Source organism: Ixodes scapularis, unplaced genomic scaffold (genome assembly GCF_016920785.2).
Source record: "Ixodes scapularis isolate PalLabHiFi unplaced genomic scaffold, ASM1692078v2 ptg000150l_1___fragment_2___debris__unscaffolded, whole genome shotgun sequence".
Classification (NCBI taxonomy): domain Eukaryota; kingdom Metazoa; phylum Arthropoda; class Arachnida; order Ixodida; family Ixodidae; genus Ixodes; species Ixodes scapularis.
Genome location: NW_024609923.1, coordinates 94,914 through 105,195, shown reverse-complemented (window position 1 = coordinate 105,195; position 10,282 = coordinate 94,914). Strand labels below are relative to the sequence as shown.

The window sequence follows — 10,282 nt, the reverse complement described above, 5'->3', positions numbered from 1 at the left end:
ATAATCAGCGGCACCCTAGAATTTTTCCTGAACATGTAGATCAATTTTGGTCACAACTCAACAAATGGCACACGCTGTCATGGAAACTTCTAAAGAGCCTACTATTATGTTTATGGTTGATTTTAACAAAATTGGGCAACTTTTACTGGAATCTGAAGTTTTGGCTTTGCTCAGACCTTAGGTGGAATAATGTATAGTTGTATATTTCTCTACTATTTACTTTTCTTTTTTCATTTGTTATTTGTAATGGTATACTTTGTTAAAAATTCTTCGGATGGCACATGAGAGTGAAGTTGTCCTACGTGCTGAATTCTTCTTCTCTTTTTATTTCTTTGTCTTTGTTGTGTTTTAAGAAGATGAAAAAGAAAGTAAGTCGTGGGGCAGCGCTGTGTCTGCGTCCCTTCTACTTGTACTTGTGTTCGTTTGCGCTGTTTTATTTATATATTTACGCAAGGTGCTAATTTTATATGCAGTAGTAATCTCTGTTGTTTGAAGCAGCATTTTCTGTCAAATGGTAAAATGCATGTTAAAATTACCTATTTTTGTGACTAAAGAGGACGCAATTTGGCTGCTTTTTTAAACATTTTATCAGAAATTTTAAACGCGAAAAGTTTAAAAAAAGGGCCACGATAGGAAAACGAGCATATCTTGAACCTTGTCTGCCAGAAGTTCGAATACACTGTGTTGACACCTAACGTCGGTGCATTTCTACTGCGAAACGGCCTATGCCAATGTTCGCTATTCTTTTGTATTCATGCAAGTATTACAACAATCCTGGAGTAATACCCTTCATGAATTTCGGCACATATATAAAACCTATGTCCATCATTAACTGGTACAACTTCCAGGCGTAAAAACCCAGCTGTTGTCGTGGAAATTGATCGTGAATTTCCCCCTATGAAGCTTATCTTGAAAGGTATGTAGCTAAGAAGCTAAAAGGAAAATGAAAAAAAGGGCCTCAAAATGCAAGGCATACTCTTTATCTACATATCCTAAAAATTTGAAACTTATCTATCTCGCCCTAAACTCTGCTTATTTGTATAAGTAAACCATGTACGGCCGAAAATATGACATTCCACCTGTTCCAACCGAGCTTAAGTTCTAATTTATTCCAATTTACTTTATATCAAAACGAAGACAAATTACGCTTCTATAAAGTCGTATATAATAAATATTTTCAGGAAGCAAGCAATCGTTAAAGGGCGATTCAAACACCAGCTAATATCGTCACTTTTCATGGCCGCCGTGGGGCCTCCCCCTTTAATTCATATGTGCGGCGCGCAAGCGCAACTTCGGAACAAAACATCGTCAGCATTACCGGAAAACACCTGACATCTATTTAAACTGTTTAACTGAACTTGCAAATCGTCTTCATCGACACTTTAAAACGAATTGTTATGTTTTAACGTTTTAGTGTCAATCCTTAACTCAAAAGAGAAAACACGTGCTGGGGCACCGGACGCGATGACTCCAAGCTTCCACCTTGCATGCTTTTTGCAGCATACCGTGAAACTTGTCATTCAAAAGTGATGATAAGTGCTGCCACGGCACGCAATGGACACGAACGAGCATCCAAATATTCTTACACGGGTTCACTGTTGACGAGCACAAACGTCTGAGTGACGCAACACGTGCGTCAAATGCTCCGATGCTTGAACTGCGTTCAGCTGACGCGCTGGGGCACCACGGATGCATTTTATCCCCGTTTATCTCCGCCCAAAATTTATTTCGGGGTCATTTTAATGTCACCCCGACAGGCTTTAAAGAGAGAGACATATTCATGAGACACCCGACGCACTAACAGCTGAGACGCCAGTCGACCATTGGGGCTGACCAACTTCCTGCTGTATAAACATGCACACAACGCCCTAACAATTACTGCTGGAGACTGCACGGTTCGAAACATGTGTTTATATTATGTGGGCCAACAGCGTCCCATGAAAGTTGGTCTAGCCAAACGAAGCACCGACAATCTCTACTCTCAACCAGCATTCTTTGGTGCCGGAGGTAGGTATTCACACGAGAGAAAAATCCCGGGGATTTCTCCACGGCACGCGTATCCCGCGACAAAAACGTCAGGCTTTGCGATGTGCAAAAGCCTCACGTTTTTGTCTCATGATGCGGGCGCGCCGGGGAGAAATCCCCGGGATTTCTCCCTCGTGTGAACAATCCGTAAAAACCGGTCCCCACGCGACGCCACAAAAGAAAAACGACAAAATGGTGTTACACGCGCTTTCTGAAAACAGTCAAGCAAAGGTTGGCAAAAAGAAAAAGAAATGACTGTTTGTGCCGCCGTGTTTGCCTTGCTTACGCGGATCGTCAGATTAAGTTAAGGCCAGCGCGTCGCAGCGCGGTTCCCGGAGCCGCCTCGCGTGGCTTCACCTCAACGCGGCGTCATCATTGTCGTTGCAGGGCGAGGCGTCCACGCAGCAGACACCGCCATTGAGTGACGCAAGAACCTCGGGTAGCGGCGCGGGTCCAGCGTGGACCTTGGCGCTTATCTCGGGCGCGTGTTGTCGGTGCGACAGTACCGCTCACGACGCCGCTTATCGCGGGTCCTTGCGTGAAGTTCCGACGACTCGTGAGTCCGTCTAGAAGTCGCCCGTCCTCAGGCACCGCTACGGCAGCACACAGCTCTCCTCCGCCCGGGCCCTGGATCGCAGAGGGTCCAGCCCCGGCGGCACCGGTGCCTAGCCTCGTCGAAGAAGAAGAGGTCCGAGCCCGCGGGCTGCTGCCGGAAGGCGCTGTTCAGCGCGCGCCCCTTGGGCCCAAGTCAGCTTGGCATCCAGAGTCGGAGACCGCAGACCGAGCTGGCGTCGCACGATTTCCATCGGAGGCCGCCGACAACGAGGCGCCATGACGGCCGACTGCGGAGACCACAGAGGCGGAGCTGGCCAGGAGCCGCGCGTCAGCGAGGACAAGAGTGCAGTGCTGCGGTGAGCCCGAACCCTCAGTCTGGTGGCGGCGCTGACGGCAGCATTTCCCACCACAGGATCGAGTCTCGCGACGGGTGTAACAAGGATCCTGCGGCTAAGAGCCCGGTCCCGGAGCCGCAGGCCGGGGAACCGGCCGCCGGAGACTGCCACGGCGGCAGCAGGGAGATCCTGGCCAGGCGGGAGACCGACTTGCCCGGTGAGCCGTGCTGCTCGACCTGCGCCCAGGTGTTCGTGCCCTTCCTGCTGGCCGGAATGGGCTCCGTGGCCGCCAGCCTGCTCCTGGACCGCGTCAAGGACTGGCCCGTGTACTCGACCTACCGGGAGCTCTTTGTGCTCATCCCACCCTTGCTGGGCCTCAACGGGAACCTGGAGATGACGCTGGTGGCACGGCTCAGCACTCAGGTAGCCGTGCGGACCTTCGACCGCGGGCGTCACCCGCTGCTTTTCCTCGCAGATCCTCAAGAGCGAGCGTAAAATGGCCGCACGCCGAGCGGGCCAAGTTAGTCGGGAGAGGCGCGCCGTACATCCGTGGAGGCTTCTGACGGTCTTGCTTCATCCTTTCGTGCAGGTCAACCTCGGTCAACTGGACGCTTTCCGAGACCAGTTGCGCCAGGCGGTTGCCAACATTGCGCTGCTTCAGGTGAGGTCAGAACCATATATGGCTTTGGATGAGATCTTGGACTCTGGGTGACCGTGATCTGAGATTCCTCGTCCTAGTGCCAGTCTACCGTGGTGGCGCTCACGGCCTGCTGCCTTGCCCTGGCCAAGGGCTTGACCCGAGATCCCGCTCGGGTGACGCCGCTTTACGCCTCCATGTTGTGCGCTTGCGGTCTGGCTGCCGCCAACGTGGCTAGCCTGCTTTTAGGTACGTTGTTCTGTATGTTAATTCTAGCTGCATTTAATAAATTTCACATTCTGCTGTTAATAGACCCTCCCGAAAGTCGCCTTATGGGCTATGTTTTTGGCTACTGGTCTGGGGAGCGAGTTCTCAGTATGCGCACTAACGCCGTAATCACACTGGCGGTTGAACCGCGTTCGCAAAGCGGTTGCGAACCCGGTTTGCTTAAAGGTACAGTATACTTTTACGCGCATTTCGTGATGAAAACGAACGAATCAATTTCGCGGTTGTGATTGGTACGTCAGTGTGAATTCACCTTAATACTTTTCTGTGAATTATTGACGCCGTGCCTGTGTCTAGAGCCCAATTACTCGGCATTTTTCGCCAGAGCGATAAGGTAAAGAAATGTGTTTAACCTGCCTACTGTATACATAAGCGAGTAAAAGTACTATATATCTAGTATAAAGTAACTTAATATAAAAAGGGCTCGTGGCTGTCAATACTAAATGCAGCATGTCCCCGAAAAAAAAAGTGTATAGGGTTTTTTTCGTCCCAAAAATAATCTACGCATCGTCGTACGCTCATGCTTCGCCCAAAGCACGAACCGACATTTTATTCAAAAGTTTAAAATGATTTTCTGAACATTTTTGTAAGAAAATGGTGGCCGACTGGGTTCTCGAATACATGGAGCTCTATGGGGCGCCAGAAACCGAAAACGGGTAAAATTGGGCCCTATTTTCCTGTTGAAATTTTCAGAAAGTCACTTATTACTTCTGAATAAAATAGCGGTTCGTGCTGAAACTTCGGAATCTGGTTCGGATTCCTAGCGCTACCTAGTGAACAATGAGCGTTCATTGATGCGTAGCTTAATTTTACGGTTAAAAATAACAAAGCTGTAAATTTTTTTTTTCTTTTGGGGGGGGGGGGGGGGGGGGGGGGACACCCTATCACTGGCGGCCATGGTCAAGTCCATAGCTACTGAACGTGAGCCTAGGATGAGCATCCACAGCACTTCCGCAATCTGCATTTTACACCACCGATGTAGTAGTTCTTATAAGATAAGATCCGGGGAAAGTGGGGGGCCTGTTCTGAACCTGCGCTGTGAAAGCCGCCATTAAATATGGAGCCGCGTGAATGCCCCGTGTAGAAACACGATTGATAGAAATGCTCTCGAGAACCTGAATACTTCCTGCCTTGTTCTTTCTGACTGCGGTCGTACTTAGAGGTTCCTTAAGGTATCAATATGATATAGTATGACTTAACATAAAGGCTAGTAAATGTGTAATTCCACCCAACGTTTCGTCAAGAAAGTGCGCACTACATCTTATGTCGCGCGCATGTCGTTTTACGGTTTGAGTCTCGAAGCGCGTGCATTTTTAGGGTCGAGATGTCCTTGAGACCTTGTCATTCACTGAACTGCCTTGACAGATACGACAGTGCTTTGCTTTCTGAGTCAGTTATCTGTAATGAGGTAGGCGACACGTGGTAAAGATTAAGAAATTCCAATACACAATTCCGAAACGATGTGTCGTCCACGCCGCCTGCTTGAATATGATAATTTGATGCATGACACGTGAATGATCACACCAGAATGGGATACGAAGTTGAACATTTTGTGAATCAGGAGGCCATGAAGGCGGAAGGAAAGCAAAACAAAACATGTGATTAAGTTATTTGTGTGTGTGTGTGTGTGTGTGTGTGTGTGTTTTGAGCTCACAAAGGCTCAAACGAATCATCGCCCTAGTCGGCTTCGCACGTATACATCCGGAAAGCCCCACAATTCCCTTTGCCGTGAAAGTGCAATCTGGGATAGTTGCGAGGTCTCCTGGGATTTTCCGGAGAAGTCAAGTGGAATTGAAGGAAGCCTTGTAAAGTGTTGCGTCCGCCTGACCATCTCATAACGCGACAATTACAAAGTTAAAGGAAAAAAAAGAAAGAAAGATTTAGGTACACCTAAGCATTCCTTATGGGCTGTGAATCCGAGAGCATGCAAGCCACTCGTCCGCTCCCTTTTTCGTCTGCTGCGTACTTTTTTGTTGCCGGTCAGCGCGTGTGCTCCCCTGGGCATGGTGACCTTGGACGCTCCGTGTTAACGCCGCGCTGATGGACACGCAGCGCCATGGGGTGAGCGGTCGCGGAAACTGACGAGAGCAGCGGCCAATGGGAGGGGAGCCCCGTCGACGCGCGACAGCCAATAGAACCGAAGGAAACTAGGTGTCGTTTTCGCGCTTCAAACGGATGACGTCAGCTCGCTCCATGAGACAGTGAATGCTTTCGCATTGAAAAAAATGGCAGAAGGCTATCTTAACCGCATTCAAGTCAAAGATTTTAGTCGTTACATCCGTTTTCTTTTCTTAAGATTCAGTCTTGTGAATCATGGCGTCAGCAGATTGAGTGACTATTTTAATTTTTTTTTATTTTCCATACCTTACCAGGGCCCCGAGATTGCATATTCCACTCTAATTATTTCCAACAAATACCTGAAGAAAGAAAAAGATACGCACAAAATGATGCGAAATATTCAACATCATGATGTCATGCGGCAGAAAAAAAAAGCATTTCAATTTTATTTATATAGTACGTTTGCACGTTTCAGTCCCACAGGAATTTTAGGGGATGCAATGTCTGCTGGCAGACATGTTTCGTTTGGCAATTGACAATGGTAGAAAAATCTTAAGTTTAGTATGACGCTCGTATCTAGGATGTCCATAGCAGACTATACAATGTCTGTAGACCTAGGACGTTTCTAGGCCAATTTTTTATAGGGGACTCCTGGGCCGATGTTAGGATGTTAGCATCATAGGCCGATGCTAGTCAAACCCTGTGGTCGTTCTAGTCAGATATTACAATAGAGCGTCGCTGGGTGTAAGTACATTTTTTTGTAAGGGAATTAATTACCGAAATATGACAGTATCTAGTTATTTGATTTCCCTCAGCCGACAGAGGCGCGAGTGCAAGTTATCATAAAATGCAACATTCAATGTACAATGCTCCGATAGCTATAACGTTACAAGTCAACAAAATATATGAGATGTTCGGTGATGACTGTCATAAACAAAATTAGATATTTTATAGAAGCGGTTTAACTCTCCAAGTGTGCTTTGAGTAGGAGCGAACATAAACACATATCTGTGCTGTAGTAATATATTCAGTCTTTATACTGCTAATTAATGCAACATAAAAGGCATAAGAGCTGTGAAAGGAGTTCCCGTTGCAGACATGAATGACACTGCGAGTTGATAATTCTTCTCGTAAAAATAAAAACTCGTATTTTTTCCCAACAATATGCGAAGAAATGAAAGTGATAGCTGTAGCAGGGTCGCGCAATGCGGGTGAAATGCTGCCATCACGTCTTGAAGACGGAGCTGCGACGTGGTTAATTCTCGTAGCCGTCGTGGCTGGCGTTGCGGATGCCACTGACGACCGTGATCTGTTCAACATTACGCGTAGCAACTGGATACTACCAAAGTGGGATTTCGAATAACGCGAGGAATGTTTGGAAACAACTGTTTGTTTGAAGCAGGTGAGAGGAAGATTCTCCCTTCGGGGCGTCTTTAGTAGCGGGACACCGGGGCTCCCCTCTCTTCTCCCTTCGAGCTTCGCGGCCGACGAAAATATCCGCCTTCCCCCTCCTCACACCAAAGAGAGGAGTGAAGAATTCCTCCTTCCCTCTCCCAGCACCAAAAGGGGAGGAAAGAAAGGTTTTCTCCCATAGCGGCGACAAACGCCCACCAGCTCGACATCTCTACAAAGTGTCGCCGTTGAGGCTATCACTTTAAAATGTTAACCTGGCATCCTAAGAGCACTTCATTTTCAAACCTTCTCCAAAACAAAGTCTGTCTCGGTCATACGCCAGGTACACGGAGTCGACGCAGAATTCAGCTTTTCTTTTGTCTGTTGCTGGAGCGGAGGGTCATACCCTACAGATCAGTAGCGCGCACCAGCTTTGGAGCACGTGACTGCTCTCTTTTATGCTTACCTGTCGGCAACGGACGCGCATGTGTATTGCAACGCCAGCGGTTGATTGATCCAGCAAGCGTGTGGCATTCGCTGAACTGTCGGGTAGTGAGTAGGCTTGTATGCGCAAACACCGAGGACGAACACGAAGGAGTGGACAAAGACAAGCGCTCTTTCGTGCTCGTCCTCTGCGTTTGCGCGTTCAAGTCTACTCAATACCACGAACCAACTAGCCTAACAACAAGTCTTCCTCAACTGTCAGCTTTGAAAATTACCAGATTTTTTTTTTTTTCTAGAGCTCGTTCTCTTATCTGCTCCGCCTAGCGTTCCGGGGTCTGCCCTGCTATTTGCTATTCTGAATCGCCAAGGTTCAATATAAGGTTTCAAGAAAGGGTGAGATTTTCTGAAACGTTTAGAGGTGTCGTGGTCGAAACTGGGTTAACACCGACGCGTAGCAAAGAAAAACAACGAATATCGATGCCCCTATTTGTAAATTCTGTTCGTTCTTCAGTCGTAGAATAAAACAAAGTATATTACATACCCGACTTCACGACGCTGTAAGATCATCCAGGACGCTTGCTCTACAACGTGGGTTTCAGCAAAGAACTCTGGGCACCGGATTTATGCCTCTGCGACAGCCTTCATATTAGAGTCCAAGGACTGTCAGCGGAATACAGGAAGCCAACAGAAATACAGTGAACTGTGATGTGTCGCACTTGTCGTAAGAGCGAAAATTTTTAACAAAGACCACTTTAGTATGCACACGTGAGCAACATGAATGCGAGCGAACATGGATTACGGATTAGTGTTTCAAATAACAAATTCGGGAAGCCGAGATTTAAACTATTACTTTTCTTTTGTCTGGTCAGCACATACTTATTGTCTGTTCCCATCGATACATTGAACGCATAAAATTGAATACATAAATTAAGCAAAGCACGTTGCTGGAGCTTTACAATCATTCTTTTTAGTCGCACATCAATGCCTCTTCTAACTCTTGAGAAGGTTGAGGAGACAGTTTGGTCACGTGGTCGGCATAATCTATTTCTCCTCCAAAAACAACTGCGAGCGATGACAATCACGCGCAGAAAATTAAAATTTTGTTGGAACAATAAAGTAATAACTTTTGATATCCGTGTCCAGTCGTTGGATTGGATTGGACTGGAGTCTGCGGCTCTCTCCTTTGCATAGGATGATCAACAGTAATGTTGACCTAGTCAGTCGCGCCTCCCGCGACTTCCGCTTCCGCTTGGTGTTCCGGTAGTCGGTTGCACTCCCTCCACCGATGTGCCTCTCTCCACCACACTTCCAGACGCCTTTTCGTCACGTCTACCGCCGATCGAACGTTCTTTTGTTCTTCCTCTCCCTGCTCTGCACCGATTCGGAAACTCAGTGCTACTGGTAGCACCGTCGTACAAGGGACAGGTACAATGTGCCGGCACTGCAGCACCAGGTGCTCCGTCCTCCCTTGTCCCTCCGTAAACCTAGATCTCCACACCCGGGTCCATAATGTCCCCATGCGGGCCTCTGCGAGGAGTCCACTGCCTGTCGAGTTGTCGTACCAGGGCTCTTTCCGTATGGCCTCCTTCTCTGCGTAGTACATCGCGAAGGATGGCTTCACCGCCGCTCCCGCTCTCCATCTCTCCGTCTCCACTAATCAGATGCCCTTTCTGATTGCCGCTGGGCCAACCCCGTTCTCGCCCGCTGACTCCAGCCAGATCGGTTCGAACCCATAGCGGTCCCGTAGCCTTCGGAGGCGGTGCACCCATTTGGTGCCTTTTTCCTGGTATATCATATAGCGCAGGGTGCAGTGGGCCCAATTCCCATCCGGGAGTTTGTGCACTCTCCTCTCGTACAGTGATTTTGCGCTGGCTTCTCTGGCTCCGAAGGATGACCAGCCTAGGTACCCCAGGACACCACCGTTGAGTGCTGTTCCAGGACTGCCAAGGCCATTCTTTCCGCATCCCTCTGTGTTCTCTCCAGGAATTCTCTTGTTTGCGATGAGAGGACGAGTACGCCATTTGCATCCCAACATAGTTAAATAAAACCCGCTTAAAAACATCAGCGCCAACGCCTGTACGCCATTAATTAATCATAAACTCTGAGCATGCATGCATGGGACATGATGTCCGCGTCAGCGTTCGGTAAAGACTCGGATTTTCTCACGCGCTACCTGTCCAAGCAATGGCGACAGCAATGGCTTTATGGATTTTTTAAAAGGGTCTCACTATTTGAAACCACTTCTTAAAGTGAACACGTTATGGACCGAAAATCTGGCTATATAAAGCCTGTAGTCTCGCTATTTGAAGTCTATAAACTTCCTTCTAGACGCTTCAGTCTATACCATTTGGATAAGCAACACGATCGAAACTGTAAACCTGACAAGGCTTTTTTTTTCTGTCGATGAAACACGATTTAGTGTAATCCCCTGACCCGCCCACAGAATGGCGCCCTATGGGAGATGCTGTCGCCGATGAAGTGCTTCGCATTGCCGTTGGGGGTGCTCAGCAAAGGTTTTTCTTAGAGTTAATGTATAGGCTCACTACCCGCT

The 10,282-nt window shown here is 47.9% G+C and overlaps 1 protein-coding gene across 1 annotated transcript in view; it reads left to right on the top strand.

Annotated features, from left to right (window-relative positions):
• Positions 1–2,409: 2,409 nt before the first annotated feature.
• LOC8053067 (solute carrier family 41 member 1) overlaps positions 2,410–10,282 on the top strand; it is a 34,379-nt gene continuing 26,506 nt past the window's right edge. The window contains exons 1-4 of the mRNA XM_042287687.1: positions 2,410–2,936; positions 2,993–3,338; positions 3,505–3,576; positions 3,654–3,801. Of these exons, the coding sequence (XP_042143621.1) occupies positions 2,857–2,936; positions 2,993–3,338; positions 3,505–3,576; positions 3,654–3,801 (646 nt within the window). The 5' untranslated portion in view covers positions 2,410–2,856. The remainder of the gene's footprint in view (positions 2,937–2,992; positions 3,339–3,504; positions 3,577–3,653; positions 3,802–10,282) is intronic.